At 43.3% G+C, this 22,906-nt stretch overlaps 1 protein-coding gene across 3 annotated transcripts in view; it reads left to right on the forward strand.

Moving 5' to 3' along the window:
* The window catches only part of DEPTOR (DEP domain containing MTOR interacting protein), a 524,264-nt gene that overhangs the window by 194,509 nt on the left and 306,849 nt on the right, over positions 1-22,906 (forward strand). For all 3 annotated transcript variants that reach the window (XM_069220677.1, XM_069220676.1, XM_069220678.1), the window contains one exon: positions 5,600-5,778. In XM_069220677.1, the coding sequence (XP_069076778.1) occupies positions 5,600-5,778 (179 nt within the window). The remainder of the gene's footprint in view (positions 1-5,599; positions 5,779-22,906) is intronic.

A 22,906-nucleotide genomic window follows, 5' to 3' on the forward strand; every position in this document is an offset into this window, starting at 1 on the left:
CCAGTCTCTTTTTATATGTTGTAATTGTGGTTTTCAACTGATTTTCTGTGATCTGAATTTCCACCAACATTGCTTCTGATAAGCTTTTTGCTGTCTTGATTATTAGTATGAGCCAGTCTCTCGTACAATGCCTGGTCATTTGTGCCAGAGCCTTTCTGAAAGATGCACCTTCCAGGACGATTCTTAGGTTATTTGTGGTCAATAGTCCTCTAGTGGTGGAATTAGACCTCAAGCTCTCAGTCATTATGACCCTGTGGAGTACTGTCCTAATTCGATTTCATTTCTGTTCTGTGAGTGTTTCCCATGTTTCCCAATTCTTAGTTTGAGCTATAGTTTGTGCTACATTTGGGTCTGTTATTAGAAGTGGACCACATAATCTGTTTCACATCTTCCTCAGTGAATGTCAGTCCTTTTTTCACCATATTGTTTTTTTCGTGTAAAAAAACAAACTAATTGTTCCTTAATTTTAAGTGATTACCTTTTGAATTTTGAGGTAAGAATATCCCATCTATAGGGGATTTTTGGTTGTAGAGTAACCTCCTTATGAACTCCCAGAGCTACAAGCTGCTTTTCGAAAAGAATGTGGGCTCACTCCACTTCCAAACTTTATTAAATAACCAATGAGAGAGAGCGTATCACCTATGTTCTGATAGGGTCAAAAACACGGCAGATGTCTCATCCACTCAAGTACATGTGAATTAAAGCCTGTGGCAGACGAGTATAAGCCACATTTTGAGAGTGTATCCAGTCCACCAAACTCTACATAAGTGCGTTTAGGTCTAGCTGAAGTTTATGATCACAACTTTCTCTTCATTGTCTGTCTCATTGGAGCCCTCGTCATCATATCAAAGGTCTGTTTCTTTGTCAACATTGTATGTTTTAGGTTTGCATATCCTCAGTGTCAGAGTGTTTGTTTTGCTATGCTACTTCGAAAGATGTTTACACCTAGAATTACTCTCTAAATCAATCTTCTCCACACATTGGTGATGTATCATATTTGATGGAGGGCCTGTATAATGTGGTCTTTATCAGTTCTCTAACTCTTAGATCTCTGTGACTTGTTCATCATAAACCAACTTTAGTTCTCCTTTAGTTTGTCTTTGTAGCTTTGGCAGTTTGGAGCATTTAGCCACACTTGATATGTTCATGTGAATATTAGCACATGCCAGAGTTATGAGTGGAACTAAGCAGTCAGCATATCATACTCTTTTGACCCCCATGACCTTGTTAGAGGAAAAGCACACCATGCTAGATTTCTTAGTGTACGAGAGTATGTCACAGACATCTACTCTAAAAACGCAAAAAGTAAACATCACCTGTATCTTGTCATACCTTTACCTCTTTAGGAGTATAAAATAGAACAAAATATCCTGTACCTGTTACATACTCAAAGGTTATTATGCGAGGAAACTCAAATACAGTGACTTTGGAGCATACACCAATAATCGTACAGTCTGTATTTATTTATTATCTACGCCACATAGTTGTTTTAGTCCCTGTAACATCATTTGATGTATCAGAATAACAGCAAACATCATTATGATGTTACCAAAATTAGGCAAACAAAATGAAAAACAACAATGAAGGCATTGTATTTGTCATCAATTAGATTTAACACTTTCAGTGGTTGGTTTTATCCCAAAGCCCTAAATCCGAATCCAGCTAGACTATGTTGTAGTTATTTATTAGTAACGCACAAGGGAAAGAATACTAAAAGACAACACACATGCGCGATCCATCGTACCAGATCTTTCACATTCCACAAGCGAGCCAGCATCACTCTCCTGAGAAGTTTCAGATCTAGGTCCCAGCATTCAGGCATAATGAAAGATGATGGCTCAGGTTGTAGGCTTGCTCAGTCTTCTACAAGTTGTTTTGCTTTCTCTCTAGTAGCATCTTCAATCCGCTCCCAGATCTATCTCTTCTAAAAGCAAACAATTTATAGGATACTCAACCGCTCCTCTAATTATGTGTGGACAACCCAGGCATTTGCATTAGTTCAGATCCAATTACAGTGATCTTAGCGCTGATCAAATCAGAAATTAAATTAAGTCACCTATAACATCTACACATGCCTTTTCAATTTCCCTCTGACCTATAGAGACCTTTATATTATTGTTCAAACTGAGGCCGTCACCTTATGTTACCTTTGTGCCGGTGTGTTGACTTCAACCGCATACCTAGATTGCATCAGTACTTGGAATATATCCAAGAATCATAAGATGCTCTTCTTACTGAAGGATACTTAAAGTTCACCCTGGACATTGGCAGCCTTTCAATAACCTTGGATGGCAGCCAACGCAAGTTGTTGCTCCAGCAGAAAAGGGAGTAGGGATTCTGTGGGGTGAATGCAGGCACTTGTTCTGATTTACCTTTCTTGCTAACACTGTTTATATTTTTTAATTGTACAACTTAGTAGGTTAGTAAAAAAACACCATACATAAAACAGACCTTTCTTGATTAATGCGCAAGTACAAGTCGTTATGTATTATATGCGTAATAGTTTTAGCTTATGAATAATACGTTCACCATTTATTATGGTGATAATTTCAGCACAGCTGCCTGATGCACTTTAGTGCAGCCCATTAGGTTCACTCTCACAGTTGCTTCACAATTTTTTTTTAAAAAAACATCAGTTGAATGTTTTCTCCTTTCAATAATTTAATTGATGATTACACATGGGTTGAAAATGTTACTTCATCATTTTTGCCAAAAAGTCATTTCCATTAAATTTCCTCTTGAACATTGTAAATTAATGTTGCTTCATACAACATGCATTTATAAGACCCAATGCATTTCAGGTCATCTGACCCTTCTTCAGGGGTATCTGAAAACATAAATACTCAATGTCACCATACGGAACTCCCATACACAAACCTCACACTTTGCCACCCTGGTGACAAACATGCAAAGCTTCAGAACTGTGAATAAATGAAAAAAAACGAATGAAAAAATATCCACCTCCAGGACATGCTCAAAACAAAAACTTGTGTTCGTGCATGCTATCATTAAAACACTGTGGAGAGTTGAAATTGGCAATGCCTTTCTGTTAGTAATCAGGGTCAATGATGTTAAAAATCAAAAAATACAAAAAATGATAAACTCTGTTTTCAGTGCACGTCTGTGACTGCTCAACAAGTTGCTTCATGTTAGTACAGCCATGGCCTGCAGTGTTTTCTCAAGTGCACCTTAGAAAAAACCCCATCAAAAGAAGATGAAGGTAAGCTAAACACTGGTGCGCAAGCAACAATATGAGTACATTGAACAACAAAAAACGGCTAAGCACCAGAGACAGCCCAAATCACCGTAAACACAACATGCCAACTCAACCGCTTACAAGTTTCTCAATGAAATGACCCAAGCTATCACCCCATATTTCAGAGATTGATGTAATGGAAATAAATAAAATAAAAAATACCTAAGGTGTTCATCGATTTCTTTTGAAACCATTATGAAACACAGACAATGTTCCATTATGTGTACCCCCAACAATATATGAAAATGTCAGAAGAGTTACATTTGGGAATCCTCAAAGTACAGGCTTCCATCCAGTGCATGGCTAGACTCAAAATCATCAAGTGTAGCCATGCATTGGATGTAAGCCTGTCATAACATCACTCAGTTAAGATTTCTAGTGTTGGGAGTGGTACTGTTGAAGGTGGGTTTGGATAATCAAAGGAATCTATAGAAATCTGAATGCTTTTGGATCAAATGTTTAGCTACTATTCAACCAATAGGGTTGAATGACAGACTGGAATTTGCATGTTCTCTTTCAGGGTTCCCAAATTTAACTCTTCTGACATTTTCAGATCCACATTGAGTAATCTGCAATTTATCAACTTTGTTGAGGGATGGGAGAGACAAAATGGAGGGGGGGTGCAGCATAATCCATTTACAGCTTTACTTCTTTTAAGTAATGGCTGCTTTCCACACTGAACAATTGTAATACATAGCATATTACCTTCTGTTTATCTGTATTTGTACTATGTATTGGCCACATAAGAAGGGAAGTTTACATTCCATGGTATGTTCCTGTTTGTTAGTTTAAAATTGCAGTTTGTTTATAATTAAAAAAAGCAGGCTCTTCGAGGTGTTCTTTTTCCTCTTTTGAATGATATCTATGTTTTAGGTATACTTGTGTAACGTAACCTTTTTTGTAATACCAGACTGTTCATTTCATGAGCTCTGCTTCATTCAGCTTAAGGCAAAAGTGCAAGTCATGATAACAGAAGTGAGAATTGCATTTTGTAACTCATCACATAAAACACCACATGCTTCCCTCATGGGCCACAATCACAACCCTCCCCCTGTTCAACCAGACACAACAATAGTATCAAGTTGAAGTTATCTATCTCTCACTCTTCTGTGCTGCATTAAATGCTTGAGCCAAGCGACATATAACATGATAAGAACACAACTATGGCCATCATGCATTACACCAACAGATTGTCTGCCGAGATATAAGAAATAAAGTACCACCTGCAGTACATTATAAGGATATTACAAATCACTGAGGAGTTCCATAATCATATAGACGAACAGGGCCGAAAGTGGAGGTCCTTTATAAGGTTATTGAACTCCGAAGTGACTTGCAATATCCTTTTCATCTAGGGCAGGGGTATTTCATTCCATATGATACTGGGTCACACCATCACCGTTCCCACACACCACTTAAAACCTTGGTGCATAGCTCTTTCATATGAAAGTGCAATCATTTTTGCAAACACGAAGACTAAAAATAAAACCTCTAGTGCAAAATTAAACACATCAAAAGCCTGATAGATATTTGTGGCAAACAAGTAATAGAAACAGTTTAATACAAGTCAGTTTAAAAAAAAGAAAGTTGCAGAAGCATGTGTAGAAACATGCAGAAAGATGCTAGCTTTTCTCTAAATAAAAAAAACATATTCTCCCTGCTTGTCATTGTAAGATATTAAAATTGAGACTGCAGTTTACACAGGGATTACAGAATCCCATATTTTATAACACTGTTATTCAACATCTTTGCACAACCCACAGTGTAGCTTGCTACCCGTGCATCAAAGCATGTTGTCCTGTTGTTAGTGCTCTATACAATTATCCACAATACAGGACAGTAGAAACACTTTTCTATGGTAAGACTCATTACTTCAAACTGTTGAGTACTTTGTAAAAACAGCAAAAAACACAGGACTGAGGAATAGCCGGACACAGCTTTTTTAAAAGGTTGATACAATGAGTGCCATTACTTTAAATATTAGTACCTAATATGTAAGCACTTTGGTACAATTGAGTTTGCTATCAGTAGTAATATTAGTATAGTGAAGAATTATTCAAAATAGGAAAAGAAAAACAGCTGAAGGTAACGCACAGTCTGACTCGAACAGATGTTTTCTTGTTGTTACCAAAAATAAAAAACAATATATTATAGAAACTCATGACACTTAAGGGATTCTGTTCTATGACGGATGTGCTTCACCTAGTATTAAAATACCAGTGAAACTGAGACCATTAAATGTTTCTAGATAGGAGGATTCATTCTAGAATAAATAACATTGGTGTTGAATTTGATATCTTAATGATTCTTGGAGATTATTTACATAGAGGTCTTTTGCTGCAGGCTTAGGCTTCACGAGGAGAAGGTCATCAAGGATCGAAGACATCACCTAAAGACATATCCAAACTGCTTTGTTGGCAAAGAACTGATTGACTGGCTGATTGATCACAAGGAAACCACGGAGAGGGAGACAGCAGTCAAGCTGGTGCAGAAACTGTTTGACAGCAGCATCATTCATCATGGTGAGTACAAGGGATTGTATCAGTTTGTAGTACATATGGAGAAGAGTTAAGCTTCATGATCAGTGGTACCTTAATATAAAAAGGGAAAAGTTACAACGTAAGAAGAATATCCATAATAATAAAAAAAACAAAGTAACTTTAAGAAAGCCTGATTTCTACTAATATTTTTACGAAATACTTATTTAGGATCTGATTCAATATTTTTTGTATTTCCTAATGTAGACTTAATTTTCATTTGGAATAAGATTGACTAAGGATTTCCAAAGTGTATATATTTGCATTCTTCCGGATGACCACTTGGAAACTGACAATATGGGTAATTGTGAAAGATGCAGTAGAATGGCTTTTAAATTAATATGTATCTCTCTTGGCATTTGTGTTGTTTCATCTTAGGTGGGTGAGACTGTGTTTGGCACTGCCTTGCTTGGCCTGTAACAAGTCTTGGAGATTAATGTTGTCATATTTTTATATTATGATTACAGACATTTAACAAAAGACAATAACAGTTGCTCCTTTCAAGGAGTCTATGACCAGTTTACCTTCTCAGAGATCTGTGTCCTCATACCCTTTATTCCTTAGTTCCTTTCTTTAAATATGACTTAGATGGCTGTGTAAATTGATGTGAAGGTTACTTAATTTTTTTGTATTTATGATTTTGGAGCAGTGTCATAACACTCAGTCGACTGCAATGAGGGGACTCGGTACAAACAGGAGAAGAAGTCACAAAGTGTTCTTCGGGGGTCATTAAGGAAGGACATCATGTAGCATCTACCAATACTCTATTTCTTTTTTATATAAATGTTTGTATTATAATTTTCACAGATCAATAAGCAGTTTCTTAACCTGAATTACATTGAAGCTAATACTGACTCTAGATTGTCAATTTTCAGAGGAATGATGGGAAAGGAATGTTTGGAGCTTTTTGTGTATTTTAAAGTAGTCTTTATATACCAGTAAGGCTTTCAAGTATCTATTGCTGTGCTGTTTTAATTGATTGGAAGGTTGATGAAACATTTTCCATCTGCTTCAGACTTTCTTAGTAGAACCCACTTTATTGTGTTGTGTACATTTACTCTGGAGCTTATGGCCCCTGGACCAGCGTGCCTTATGTATATTACATAGTCGGTCCTCATTACATAATAGTACCATCAACCTTGATGGATGTATTCTTAATGTGCTGGGCAGTAAAGTGCAAGAGTAACAGATTGCAGAAAGTAGTCCTTCTCAGGGAGATTGAAGGGATGCTGTAAGATAAACCTTACCTTTTAGTCCTAACATCAATCAGGCTTCTCTGCTTTTGACTAGTTGCAGCTAGATACATTTATTCTTGTGTTCTAGTAGTTGTCAAAATGTCACCACCCCAGTGTTTTAACAAGGTCCACTTTGTGTTTGCGACAAAGATAGGTTCAATTTCATTTAACAAATGAAGTGTAGGTGACTGCTTTTGGTCACTGCATCTATGGATCACTGACAGAATATTGGAAACAGAAATGTCATGTGGGCATAATAATGTGTCAGAAATATCGAGGAACAAAATATCGAGAAGGTAAGTGCAAATAGGTAAGTATACATTTACTATTCTTAACTCCACATCTATGTATTTTGAAGATATAGAAGTCGTCAAGGTACCTATATATAGAGTTAAATATAATGAAATGCTGCTTACCTACAGAAACTTACCATCACAATATTTTTCTCCTTGATAATCTTGACACAATATTCTGTCCCACGATATTTCTGTTTCAGATATTCTGTCTAAACACCATATCCACTTGGTGAATGAAGAATGTTGTTATGTTGAAGGTACCTCCTAGGTCCCTGACTGCATCACATTATGTTGGGTACCTCTGGTGTTCACGCTGTAAACTACATTGTCTGTTGGTGTACCCTCAGTAGGAGATGCTAAGAGCAGAAGTGTGTTGTGCAGAAGAAACCTAGAATGAACAGCGAGAATAGGTAGGTGCCGATAGTTTGTTTTGTTTGTTGAAAACTAGAGCCTGATAATGAATTAGAAGTGAGAGAATAATCAAGGCATGTCAAAAAGAAACCTATACAGGACAACACTCACTAGACGGAAACTTTTGCAGATGGAGATAAGTGTCATTATTGTAGAGTCATAAAAGAGTTTGGAAATTAGAGAACAAATCCAACTTGCATGTATTTCCAATAATATAGTAAGAATGCATTCTACCACGCCATCCAAGACCTGGTGAAATAGTACATTCTGTTGTCTGCTTACTGACTCTCTGTAGATGGTCCTTTATAGTATGCAGAACGCTGAGCTTTGATTAACAGTGGTTGTGATCTTGGGTGTTTTGCATATCAACAGAATTCTGTTTATCATGGTACAGCTTTATCTGGTGTATTTTAAGTCATTCAGCTGTAGTTTGCTCTGTTTCCCCTCATTACTTTTTCTCTTGATCTTTCCTTACACTTGTTTGTGTCTCAGTTTGGCAGATTCAGTATTTTTGTATTTAATTGTGGGTCTCCATGGCACCTATAGGAGAAGCTATCTGGATGACTACCTGTAGAGTGGTGTTACGAATCAAGTAGAATTGGGAGAGTTCTGCACTCAATTTGTTTGGTCTGTCCTACATTTTTCTTTTTTTGTTTTGTTTAATTTTAATGTTCAATGAGATAGTTGCATAGCCTGTCCTGGGTGAGACTTGTGTTTGGACTACAGTTCAACTTTCAGTAATGAGTTTCTGATGCATGCTTCCTCTGACCAGATAATCTGATCTTGCCTACCCCTGTGCACTGGCTAGTGTTGGGGTTTGCCCATATGTTGTGGTCATGTTCTGGTTATGTTCTGCAAATTTACTAGCAACGGATGGGATGTTGAGAGAGGAGCTCCCCATGACATTCAAACTTTGGTTATTATGGAGCCAGTAGGAAATTAGTTTCCTCATCTGAGATGTTAATGTCAGAGTAAGACCTGCAAAATGGCACAGAATGTAATCAATCCTGAGTTGTATGGGGTACATTTTGCTTTTCAGGTTTTGCCCGCACAGCGTTTGTGCTGTGCTTGCGAAGTCTTTCGTGAATAAAAAAAAATCTTAAACAGGGCTTACGACCTGCCCCTTACTTACCTGAACTTACCATTGGTTTATTCCAACGTTGTTCAAATTAACATTCTTCTGATGGGCTAGCACGCAATCTGAATTTTACTTCCTGGTTTGTCATCTGCACAGTGTCTGGTTTTACTTCCTGCTCAGCTGTTGTGTGGACAAAGTATAGCTTCCGGTCACTTGCCAGTGGCTGCTGGCCAATGTCCTTCCACTGGCTACTTCACCGTGAAGGTACTATTTTTGGCATTTCTGAGTGAACACGCCTTATGAATGAATCTACAGGCCATCTTCTCTCATGTGCGATCTACCAGTCTTATTAATTACTTAGTAATGTCTGTCAGTTTAGTGTGTAGGTAGCGTATTTAGAATAGTGTGGGGAGAGGAGCTTCAGTGTGCATCTTCAGACAAACATAAAGACACAGCACATAGAAGCATGTGATTCTACACACACCGTGTCCAAGTTCTGTATCCCTGAAGCCCGTCAGACCTTCACGGTGCATTAGACGGCAATACCACTGAAAGCAGAACACTGACATTGCAGCTCCCAGGGATAAAATGCAATATAATAAAAATACTTAGGCCCTCATTACAACCCTGGCGGACGGTGGTAAAGCAGTGGTAATACCGCCAAAAGGCCGGCGAAAAAAAAAATGGAATCACGACCATGGTGGAAACCGCCAACATAGACAGCCACTTTAACACTCCGACCACCACGTCGGTAGAAACAAACACCGCGGCGGTAACCGCCAACAGACAGGCGGAGGACAAAGTACCGCCCACCGTATAACAACAGGCCTATCCGCCACCTTTTCCGGGGCGGAACCACCTCTATCAAAAGCACGGCGGAAACAGTACACAGAAGGGAAACCACTCACCTCTCAACACCCAACGAGGAACCAGGACGCCATAGAGCCCGAACTACACGTCCTGCCCATGCTGGTCTTCTTCCTGCTCTATCAGGAGCAGGACAGACGCCATTGACGATCACGGTGAGTACTTCACCCCACAACACAGAGGAGGGGGGAGGGAAAATAGTGTGACACACACACGCAACACCCAATACCTATACCCCCACCCTCACCCATAACACCATACACACAAATACATGCAGCAACATTACATATACACCCCCACCCCCTGGAAGAACGCAAGGACAAAATTAAATGATTGTAATCATGAAAAATCTGATGGTGAAAGTTCAAAATTCAGTATATACAAATATGTACACCAACTACACAAGTCCTGATAGTGTACCAATCATTGTCCGTGGACCAGTGGTCCCAAAATGCATGGGCAAAGCCCAAGCAAGATACCTGACTCGAAACGGAGAGAACACTGCAGGGGCATCAGATCGAAAATAAACAGGCACGTCAGGGGGAAGGGAAGGGTGGGGCACCTCAGCCTGATGAACGCACGACGCCACTGCTGCACGAGGGGGCTTCATGCCCATTGCTGTATCCTGGGGAGTGCAAAGGCACAGTCTCTCAAGTCTTTTCAGTGGGTGGTTTGCCCACTGCTTTATCCTGGGGAGTGCAAAGCCACAGTCTCTCAAGTCTTCCCAGTGGGTGGTTCGCCCACTGCTGTATCCTGGGGAGTGCAAAGCCACAGTCTCTCAAGTCTTTCCAGTGGGTGGTTTGCCCACTGCATTATCCTGGGGAGTGCAAAGCCACAGTCTCTCAAGTCTTTCCAGTGGGTGGTTTGCTCACTGCTTTATCCTGGGGAATGCAAAACCACAGTCTCTCAAGTCTTTCCAGTGCGTGGTTTGCCCACTGCATTATCCTGGGGAGTGCAAAGCCACAGTCTCTCAAGTGGATAACAGTCTCCACTGGTTCTGGAGGGGGCCTTGTGCCCAGAGTGCTTAATCCTGCCAAGGACTGAGGTAGTGGATGCCTTTCTCCACTGGTTCTGGAGGGGGCCTTGTGCCCAGAGTGCTTCATCCTGCCAAGGACTGAGGTAGTTGATGCCTTTCTCCACTGGTTCTGGAGGGGGCATTGTGCCCAGAGTGCTTCATCCTGCCAAGGACCAAGGTAGTGGATGTGATTCCCCACTGGTTCTGGAGGGGGCATTGTGCCCAGAGTGCTTCATCCTGCCAAGGACTGAGATAGTGGATGTGATTCTCCACTGGTTCTGGAGGGGTCTTTGTGCCCAGAGTGCTTCATCCTGCGAGGAATGAGGTAGTGGATGCCTTTCTCCACTGGTGCTGGAGGGGGCATTGTGCCCAGAGTGCTTCATCCTGCCAAGGACTGAGGTAGTGGATGTGAATCTCCACTGGTTCTGGAGGGGGCCTTGTGCCCAGAGTGCTTCATCCTGCCAAGGACTGAGGTAGTGGATGCCTTTCTCCACTGGTTCTGGAGGGGGCCTTGTGCCCAGAGTGCTTCATCCTGCCAAGAACTGAGGTAGTGGATGCCTTTCTCCACTAGTTCTGGAGGGGGCATTGTGCCCAGAGTGCTCCACATGCAGTGTGGCCGGCCCCATTCCCTCACCTGGGTGTGTGTGCCATGAGATTGCCTAGGAAGAGGTAGCATGATACCCCATGGAGGCAGAGACATACCCCACACTGCTGCGGCTTCGCCTTCCACCTGCAGGTGCAAACAGTGATGGAAGTCATGCCTCATGGAAGGGGCAGGGCAGGGTCCAGGAAGTCTCCTCCAGCCTCGGACGACTGACCACTGGGGATGGGAGCCATGTCAGCGGTGCAGCCAATGTTCTCTAACGTGTTGTCCAGAGTGTTATCTGCCCTGCTGAAACGCATGCGCAGCTACATCGTTTTCCCTCAAGTGGAGGATTTACCCACAGTGAAAGGTGACTTCGATGCCCTGGGACATATCCCCAACATCATTGGTGCCATTGATGGTACACATGTGGCATTTGTCCCCCCCGCAGGAACAAACAGATATACAGAAACCCGGGAAAGCTACCATTCGATGAATGTGCAGATGGTGTGTTTGGCAGACCAGTACATCTCCCATGTGAATGCCAAGTATCCTGGCTCAGTGCATGAGGCTTACATTTTGAGGAATAGCAGCATCCCTTATGTGATGGGGCAACTCCTGAGGCACCGTGTGTGGCTAATAGGTGAGGCCAAGGTCCCAACACAGTTGACGTAGGTGTCTGGGTATGGGGTTGTCCCTAAGGGTTAGTGTGTGTCTAACAGTTGTCCCTCAACATTTGCAGGTGAACCTGGTTACCCCAACCTGTCATGGCTACTGACCCTAGTGAGGAATCCCAGGACAAGGGCAGAGGAATGCTACAATGAGGCACATGGGCGTACTAGGAGGATTATAGAACGCACCTTCGGCCTCCTGAAGGACAGATTCCAGTGCCTCCATCTGAGAGGTGGCTCCCTATTCTACTCACCGAAGAAGGTGTGCCAGATAATCGTGGCCTGCTATATGCTGCACATCCTGGCTTTGCGATGCCAGGTGCCTTTTCTACAGGAGGATGGGCCAGATGGTGGTCTTGTGGCAGCTGTGGAGCCTGTGGACAGTGAAGAAGAGGAGGCAGAAGAAGAAGATGTTGACAACAAAAACAACATCATCATGCAATACTTCCAGTGAGACACAGGTAAGAAGATGTAACTGCTTCCCACATCTCATACTATTGTTGGAGCTAGCAGAAGTCTGTTATTTTCACTCAGTGTGTGGACCCTGACTTGTTACTTTGCCTTTCGATTTCACAGATCTTCGTCCCACTTTGTGCCCTCTGCTATGTTTACTGTTGGCCTACAGCTGTGTTATATTGGTATGTGAACAAGTACATTGACATTGCTATATTCCAGAGGTTTTGCAATTACAAATTTGTGAAAGCACAGACAGACTCCAGATTGTTTTGTGATTGAAGTGTGTTTATTTCTGTGCACATAAGTGGAGGGGTGTGTGAAATGGGCTGGGGTGATGGTGGAGGAATGTCCACGGCAGAGTCCAGTCTATTTGTTTCACAGGTGCATTGTCCAATGGGGCATAGGAAGTGGAGCAATGGCATGTTAAGGTGGACAGGGTGACAAAGTGGGACAGAAGGGTGACATTCAGGGGGGTCTTATTTCCTGGTGGGGGTCTTGGCAATGTTCTCTGTCTTGTTCCTGGATCTCAGGGACCGTTTGCGGGTGGTTCTCCATCTGGAGCGGGTGGGGTGCTGGTTGTTCCTTTGGCGGTGCCTCCTGTTCACTAGTGCCGGCGGAGGTGGAGGGCTGCTCATCATCCGGGCTAGTGTCAGGGGCCCGTTGGTGTGCCACTGTGTCCCTCCTAATGTTGAGAAGGTCTGCCAGCACCCCTGCAATGGTGACCAGGGTGGTGTTGATGGACTTGAAGTCCTCCCTGATCCCCAGGTAGTGTTCCTCCTGCAGCCGCTGGGTCTCCTGAAACTTGGCCAGTACCGTGCCCATGGTCTCCTGGGAATGGTGGTAAGCTCCCATGATGTTGGAGAGTGCCTTGTGGAGAGTGGGGTCCCTGGGCCTGTCCTCCCCCTGTCACACAGCAGTCCTCCCAGCTTCCCTATTATCCTGGTCCTCTGTCCCCTGAACTGTGTGCCCACTGCCACTGCCCTCAGGTCCCTGATCGTCCTGTATTAGTGGGGTTGCCTGGGTTCCCTGTAGTGGTGGACACACTGCTGATTGACGTGTCCTGGGGACAGAGGGATGGGCCCGCTGGGAGGGTGCTGTTGCGGTGTTTCCTGAGGGGGGAGGTTCAGTGGTGGTTTGTGACTGTGTCAGGGGAACCGACTGTCCCGAGGTCCCTGATGGGCTGGTCATCTTGATCCAGGCGTGCAGAGCTGCTGTTGTCACTGTGGGCCTCTTCTGTGGGGGGACTGGATATGTCTGGCACCTCCTGTCCAGTGACAATGGGTAGGGGTCCTGTTGGGGTATGAATGCATAGTTATTGTAGCTGTGTGTGCCATCTTGTGCAATGGGTGAGTGACCCCCTACTCCTGTGCTTGCATTATTGCCGTGGCCCTTGTGTGATTGGTGATTTTGGAGCATGAGTGAGTCTCTCTACTGGACATGCTTTGGTGATGGGTGTCCATGCGTTGGTGTTACATGCAGGGCTTGATTTCGGGATGTGTGGGTTATGTTAGTGGGTATCTGTGGGTGATGGGTGTGAGGGTGAGTGTGGGAGTATGTGATGGCATGCAGGTGGGGTGGGGGGATAAAGTAGTAAAGATTTGCCTTACCAGAGTGCAGTCCTCCTGCTACTCCTGTGAGGACCTCAGGATGCATGATTGCCAAGACTTGCTCCTCCCATGTTGTTAGTTGTGGAGGAGGAGGTGGGGGTCCACTGCCAGTCCTCTGTACAGCAGTCTGTTGTCTGGATACCACGGAACGTACCTTCCCCCGTAGGTTGTTCCACCTCTTCCTGATGTCATCCCATGTTCTTGGATGCTGTCCCACTGCGTTAACCCTGTCGACAATTCTGCGCCATAGCTCCATCTTCCTTGCAATGGATGTCTGCTGCACCTGTGATCCAAATAGCTGTGGCTCTACCCAGACGATTTCCTCCACCATGACCCTGAGCTCCTCCTCTTTGAGGTGCCATGATGTGGCGTGGGTGATGTGTGAGGTGGTGTCTGTTGTGATGTGTGAGGGGATGTGTTGGCATGTGTTGTTTGAGGTGCGTGAATGTTGTATGAGTGATGGTGTTGTGTGTCTGTGGATGCTGGTGTTGTGTTAGGTAGTCTCTCTCTCTGGCCTTCTTTCTGAATTTTGGTTGTAAGGGTTTGTGCGTGATGTGGGTGTGTGTTTTATATTGGATTGGGTGTGTGGGTGTGTGGGTGTGGTGTGTGTATGTGTATCAGGTGTGTATATTTTAATTTGTCCAATGTGGTTGTGTTTTGTAAATGTGTGTGTATTTTGAACGCTGCGGTGTGTACCGCCAATGGAATACCGCGTTTGAAAGACCGCCGCATTGATTCGTGGATCATGATAGTGTGGGCATATTCCTGTTGCCGTGACGGTGTAGGTTTTGGGATCACCAGTTTATCACTGATCTTTGGTGTGGCGGACTTGTGTGGGTGTCTGTATTGTGGCGGATTCCGAGCTGTGAGTCGTAATACCTGTAGCGGAATTCCGCTGCCGCAATGGTATGTTGGTGGTCTTCTGCGCGGCGGAAAGCGGGATTTATCGCCAGGGTTGTAATGAGGGCCATAATCTCCTAAAACCAGTGCTTTGTTTACAGACCCTGCAATTAGGTGGTTTTAATTTATGCAGTTTTCTGATCTATATATACATTTGCAGAGACAGCACGTAAAGTGGAGAAAACGCCTTTCCCTTTTTAGAATGCAATATAATAAAACGTCGTGTCTTCCTGAATTAGTGAAAGGGCTGATGTTGTCAGCCATTTATCTGTGTATAGCGTATCTCGACTGTGCAGGTCATATGTAATAAATGTACACTGAGCATGTGCATTGAGGTAGTGTCTCTGTGAGCTTAATCATCGGTCATCTATTGCCTCACACTAAGCATGTACAAATGAGCAGTATCCTTTGAATGAGTGTGATCACAGGGTTACAGTAACAACCTATTGATGCATCTCACAATATCTTTTGTACACTTTGAATTTAGCAGTTATGGAGGGTATTCATCCATACAGCCACTTCCCTCCTGCAGCTTGCATGTCCAGCCTGGCGAAGGAGAAGATGCAAGAAAACAAAGGCTAAATGGATTAAAATATTTACATAGTCATAGGTCACGGCTGCATCACATGTGGCTGCCAAGAGCCATGCTGAAGCTGGCTGTTAGCTTCCGTCAAAAGCCGTTTCTCAGACCTGGATATATCGGACAGGACCGGGGCTGGAAAGGCGAGTTGCTTCCAGTGACGCTTCGCTCCTTGCCACATCCTCCTTCATCTGCTCCAGATCCCCCTTCCCCCCGGCTTTGCTTTTTTTTACATGACCTCTAGAGGCAGCGAAAGTAAATTTGTTCACTGAGCATTTACTGGACTCAAAACCCAACTCCTTAAATGTTTGGAAGGCGCTTCTTATGCTTATAACAATAAATTAATGTGACCTTGTGTGATGTAACTGCTGATCATGTAAAGCACTCCAAAACTTTCTGATGGAATCTGTGCTACATAAAACTGCAAAAAACAGGAAGTGTTGGCAAAGCCAATAGGTTTCGCCTCTGCAAAATCTATTGGTTTTGTCAGTGTTCTGTAGGCATGCTACATAGAAGCGCTAGACCTAAAAAGGTAGGTCACTGTTTTAAAATAATGTGCAGTGGATCAAAATGTCCATCATTGTTTCTTTGCCAGTTAACAGATCATCACATTTTCTAGAAAATAAAATACTATAAATATTGATTACCATTATATGTCAGGATGCTGTCATCATATGCCATCACACACCCAAAATACATATATATTGTTCAAGTATTCCAGAATGCTACGTTATGCATATTTATTTTGCTAACATATTACAAGGAGTTTTACTAATATGATGCTGAATGCCTCAGACTGCTAATGGTGGTGTTCAAATATGCTGACAGAATACCACTGCTCAATGTGTCCGCTTATCAGGGGTCAATGTTGATGCTCACCTAGGTCAGGGCTGCTCCTCGTACCATTGTTTTTCTGATTATGAGGGGCTAGAACCTTTGAGTTTAGGATGGCAAAACTATGTTCTAGGAAAGATGCAGGGTACCACCTTTATGTTGCTTACAAAAAGGAGCTATATACTTCAGGTTAGAGACTGCCATGTTGCTTAAGTATGCAATTGCACACTGGCATGCCAATGTGGATCACTATGGGGGTCATTTTGACCTCGGCGGTCTTTTGTCAAGACCGCCGAGGGACCGCCGTGCTGAAGACCGCCAGTGGTGGCGGTTTTCCGCTCGGCGTATTATGACTGTTGGCGGCTCTCCGTCCTTTTTCGGGCGGAGAGCCGCCAACAGCCATACTCGCGCTCGGCGGGGAAGTGGAGGTTGCTCCACCTTCACTGCCACGTCAACAGAACACCGCCCACCGAATCACGTCCTGTGATTTGGAGTGGCGGTGTTCTGTTGACTGTGTGGTGTCGTCGGAGCAGCCCCCATGGATCCCGTCCCCTCCCGGAGGATCGACGGACCAGGTAAGTCGATCGTCTGTTAGGGGAGGGGGGCGTTGTGTGTTGTGTGCGTGCATGGGGGGTGTGCGTGTGTGTTTGTAGAGGGGGTGTGTGAGTGCGTGTATGCTTGCAGGGGTGTTGTGTGGTTGGGAATGAGTGCACGTATGTCTGTAGGTATGTCTGTATGGATGTGTGCGTGTATGTTTGAATGTGGGAGTGCGTGTCTGACTGTGTGTGTGGATGTTGGCATGTATATTGGTGTGTGTGCATGTATGTGTGTTGGTGGTGCCTGCGTGAGTGTCGTGTGTGAATGAGTGATGTGATGTTGGGGGTCGGGGTGGGGAGGGGGGGTCCTGCCAACTTTGGGGGGTGGCAGTGGTGGTGGGGGGTGTAGTGGAGGTAGTCAGGGGGTGGGTGGGGGTGGGGGAGACCCCTATCAGTGGAATTCCCTGGCACTAATAGTGCTTACCGCCATGGATTTCATGGTGGTTCCAAACCGCATGAAATCCATGGTGGTCAGCCGGGTCCAAATACCGCCTATATCCCATACCAGTAAGCTGCCTGCTTAATAAACAAGTCCTTTTTCCACATAACCACTAAATGTAATTCTTTGTTGCCGTAATTGTTTGCCCATAGCACAGGATACTGACTTCCACTGCTATGCACCGATCTCCTCCAAAGATGCCGATGCCTTGCAGATCTAGTAGGTAGAGCTCCTCTGGCATGTATCTTATCTTTCAGCTCTTGTTTGTCCCTTGTTTGGTTAATCAGTAGCCTCAAAGTTTTTGTGTTTTTTTTACCAAACTACTGGCAACAGAGCAAGGGAGAGACACACCACACTCTCGCTCTCTTTCTTTCTCTCTCTCCCCCCTCCTCCAAAAACAGCACTACTGTAATATGTCACCTTGTGTTCAAACCTGACAATTCCGGATAGAGGGTAAACTGAGGCATATCTAGAGTGTACGCGGTTTGCCAACCAGGTGAAGAGACAGTGTCACTTGCCTATTTAAATAGACTCTGCTGGGAGGCAGTGCCCCTTCAATACCTTGGGGTTCAGTTCACTAACTCACCCGTACAGCCACCTACTCAAAGAAATGCAGCCACTTGCTCACGTATACAGCTACTTCCACATTCACTCACTCTCCTGTACAGTAAACGATTCAACCACGCATTCACCCAAAGACCCACTCACACACTCACTCACACATTGATACAACCATTTACACTTACTGGATGATGTCACTGACCATGTCATGAGTGATGTAAGATGTGAGGTCATAAGCAGTGCATTACGGAAACACAAGTTATAGTTAGATCAGGTAACCATAACTGCTGAATGTCTTAGGTTTTGTACGAGTAAATTCAGAACGTTACTATAACGTCCTGGTGACCTTTTGTTTTTTTCAGTGAAAAATAAATAAATAAAATATATATGTATATATATAATAATAATTATGCATAAGGAAGTAAGAATGATATGTGTACTGATAAGGATAGGAACCAAAGAATGTTAATGCCCCTTAAATACTTTCAAGTGGCACAAGAGTCAACTACGCTTATCTTCATCAGAGAGAGCATAGTTATGAAGCGTGAGGTAGTCATCTTATAAATAGGGTAGAAGTTTTGATGAGCATATATGAAAGTTCTCATGTCCTGTTAGGCTTCAATTTAAAGAATAGCAAGTTAAATATCAGAACACAGCGAGTTGGTATAACCTTTTCACTGTGCAGAAAAATGCAGGACTTACGTGGTAGATTACTACCTTATCTCTTGTTGCGTTTAGCTATCCACTTCAACCTGCAGACATTAGTGCCCAGTAGACGTGATAAGTCAGAATGGGGGTTCCAGGGGGCTCTGTTTTCTCTCTTATCCTATTGTGCTTTAAGCAGTTTCTCCAATGGACCTTATATTCTTGTTACGGGTGGTCACTGGTTGAATCAGTCAAAATCCTAAGAGTCAACCACTTTCATTGGGTCAGGAATGTAAAGTCAGTGTAATTTCTGACAAACTGCTTAGCCCACATTATCATTCAAATTTAGCAATGAATTTGGACACTAATCTGTTCCAGATTTTAGATGTTGTGACTAAATTGCAGCAAGCTGCTTGAGACATATTATTAGCTCACAGCAGGGGTCTCCAAACATTTCAGTATGAGGGCCACATTGTATGTTTTTCAAATATTCACGGCCGGAAAAAAACAGTTTTATAAATGAATGTATAAAATTTAAATAAATGAATAAGGTTTACTTGGATCTTTTTCATAATCAGCATGATATGATTCAGAACAAAAGATAAATGTGACAATTACAAAGAAACAATGCTGTGCTTAAACTGAGAAATGATATATAATTAGTAAAAATGTCAAACATTAGCAACTGCTCTGACAAAATAATTAACTGTAGCTAGGCAAAGCAAGCTATTCATTTTATGATGAACTTTAAATACTGGAAATGTACCCATTTACATGAAATGAAAATTTGTCCAGTTTTGTAGCACACAATAAGAAAAATAAACACACTCCAAGAAGATACTTCAGTAAAACAAAGCAAATAAATTCTAAATGAAATTGAGCTATTAATAAAGGTTGAACAAAAAGAAATTCAGTCTGCACTTTTCTATATAATTCTGGTAATTGGAGTTTTCTTCAGCGTGGACCATCTGCACTTTTCAAACATCTGGCATACACAACATTCCTGGTCCAAAATTTGCAATACAGACGATTCAAGAGGTCTGTTGCCACCTACAGGCTTCCAAAGGAATTGGATATATATTTCCCTTTGATTTTTGTAATCAGAAATCTGGAAAACAAAATGGGGCCGGATAAATCACGTAGAGGGCCGTATGTGGCCTGCATGTCGTAGTTTGGAGACCCTTGACTTACAGTGTGCCTAAAGCCCATTTATTGCTTATCATTGGTTGGTTTCAATGTTACTCATTTGTTTGTATCTTAATTGTCAGCATGTGTGGGCTTTCCTTCCTTTTCTTTTGTTTGTCCCTTCCCTGGAGCATGGATGCCTTACTGTCTCCCTAAATGCCTGCTTTTTCAGGCGCTACTTTTGCTTTTTTTTTTTTTAGCACTCTAGGAGAGTTCATGTGCTTTTCAGCTGTCTTTCGATTGTACAACCCGTGTTCACATTCCGGCTGTAGATTTAGAACGCTGCACAAGGAACAAATAACACAGGTTTGCTCACACCGCCTCCTGATTCACATGTGCATAAGACAAGGGGTGTAGACAGAAATGCTACTATAAAATTACATCTGGATGACTATTTAGTGCCGACAGCAGATAGGGCACTTTTTGTCTAAAGATGTTTGCTTCCTTGTGCAGCAGCCAGTACACATGCGCATACTAGACATGTCACTGATAATCACAGTGGCGGCTGGTGAACCTTAAAATAGGTGGGACGCAAATGCCATCAACTAACTGAAACTAGTGAGCAAATCAAGCAAGCGTGAGGTTATCTCCCTATGCCATTTTGGAGGGATAAGTGCCAAACGTTGCATTTTATAGAATAATGTTGAACAGGATTGTCTAAAAATCCAGAACTTCTGAAAGAGGGTCCCTGAAATAGTCCAAAGATTATCGTGTGGAATCAAATGTGCCTTCTGAGCACATTTGGAGGTTTGTTGACAGCCAGCCTTCCCTAAATACGTCTAAGTTTAACTATGAAATATGTGGCAAAGCATCTCCTCGGCTTCTGTTTTATTTCAAACCTCAAACGTTTCTGAAATTGAATTTCGATTGCTGCTTGCTCGATAGATGCACTTCTCGGTTATGCCAACCTCTGCTACTAGCAAGCATTTTATTTTTTCTGCGTAATAAGATTGAAATGGAGGATAAAAAGGCAGAGCATGGAGACATACCACAGAGATTTTAAGCTGGCATCGCTGTCCATTGCACAACAGCCTTTTTGCTCAGAAAGGAAAGCTTTCATAACCCATACTGCTGCAGATGGATTTAGCTACCAAACTATGCTTTTAGATCAAGTCCTGCCACTATTTCCGTGTATTTGTTTCTATGCAACTAGCCTATCTGGCACTTAAGTCTTGCTGTTTTAATAAACAGCAATCAGTGACATAATTAAGTATGTTCCTGTGCAGGAATATATTTGCATCTCTCTTTCAGAAAGAAATATTGAGTTAATCATATTTCTTTACATGGAAGGGGGATGGGAGCATACTAGCTCACATCACAGCACAGTCCCCCCCTTTGCATTGTGGTAAATGAAGTGCAAGGTTTGTGCTTACTTGAATACTAGCTGTAAAAGCGAATTTCACCAGGGGTTGCTGAGAGTGCTACCACTGTTCTCTCAGGTCTCAGTACCTCTTACTGGCACCCAGGTATATCTCCAAAAGCTTGTCAGCTTGTTGGCTCAACGGAGCCTTTTTAAAAAGAAAGGGGATGGGAGCACACTGCCTCACATTACAGCACAGTTCACCCCTTTGCATTGTGGTAGTGTACTCCCAACTGTTGCCCATATTTCTTTACATGCTCTGCATTTCCTATTTCACAGAATTCCGTCGCTAGGTACTTCTGAGAGACAATTTCCCTGACCCAATGTGCGCACAGTTATGCAAACACAGAAGAAGATAAGCTGAGCTACAAACACTTGCTCATACACAGTTCTCTTGTTCTCTCTGCAAGTTCTCTTTCTCTTAGCATACCATCACGGAGCACCACAGCTCCTCCAACCACAGCTGGGGCAAAGTAACAGAAACACAGTGGACTCAGGCCCTCGGTGCCTCCAAACTCAAAGCCTCATCAGACCTAGAACAGGCTGTCCAGAACTTAACCATTTGGACCACCGATTGCACTGACAGAGTTGCCCCGATGAAGCCAGTGAGAACCAACAGAACCTCAAGACAAACCAGGTTGTAGACCCTAGAGGTCAGAACCAACAAGCGCATCTCCTACTGACTTCAGAAACAATGGCAACCCACCAGGAACCCTTCCGACAGAGCCACCGACAAAGCAGCCCTCAGTAGCTACCACAGGCAAATCAATGAGGCCAAGAGAACAACCATCACAGCCTGCATCGACACAGCAGCCGGCCACATGAAGGAACATTTCAAAATAGTCAGGGAATGCTCCAATCCGGCAGCCACAGAGAGCACAGTCCGCTCTTCTTAAGAACTCTGCGACACCCTCTCAGACTATTTTCACAGCAAGATTGCCACCATATACAAAAACTTTGACTCCCAACCCACAGTCCTCGACCTCAACAGCCTCAATCAACCAGTGCACACCAGTCGAACGATCACTGCATGGACACTGCTCTCCATATACAAACCAGCACGGCTATCATGTCGTCCATCCACTCCGGAGCACCCACTGACCCCTGCCCCCAGCACTTTTTCAACCTCTGGATCAATCATATCAGGACGGAACTCACCAGAAATCCTCAACATCTCCTATCACCACTGTAGTCTTCTCTGACAGAGCGAAACACAGAGAGATCAGACCCTTCCTAAAGGAACCCTCCGCCGACCCCAGCAAACTCAAAAATTATCAACCAATCTCTCTACTCCCTTATCCTGTCAAAGTACTCGAAGGCCATTAACCAACAACTCACTGAATACTTAAAACTTAACAACCTGCTAGACATATCCCAATCAGGCTTCCAAACCAAGCACAGCATAGAGACTGCACTCATCGCAGCCACTGACGACATTAGAACACTCCTTGATCGCAGGGAGACTGCTGCCGTGATCCTCCTTGACCTCTCTGCAGCATTCAACATTGTATTCCACCACACCTTCATCAACAGACTCCACAACATCGGCATACAAGAGAACACCCTCAAATGGATTGCCTCCTTCCTTACAAGACGTACTCAGAGCATCTGGGTGGCTCCCTTCACCTAAGAACGCAAGATCATCATATGTGGCGTACCTCAACAAGCATCCCTCAGCCCCACACTGTTCTGCACCTACATTACTTCCCTCACAGACATCGTCAGATCCCCAAGGTCTCAACATCATATCCTTCACAGATGACACACAGCTCATGCCTCTCGCTTAATGAAGGA

This window comes from Pleurodeles waltl, chromosome 2_2 (genome assembly GCF_031143425.1).
Source record: "Pleurodeles waltl isolate 20211129_DDA chromosome 2_2, aPleWal1.hap1.20221129, whole genome shotgun sequence".
Taxonomy (NCBI): domain Eukaryota; kingdom Metazoa; phylum Chordata; class Amphibia; order Caudata; family Salamandridae; genus Pleurodeles; species Pleurodeles waltl.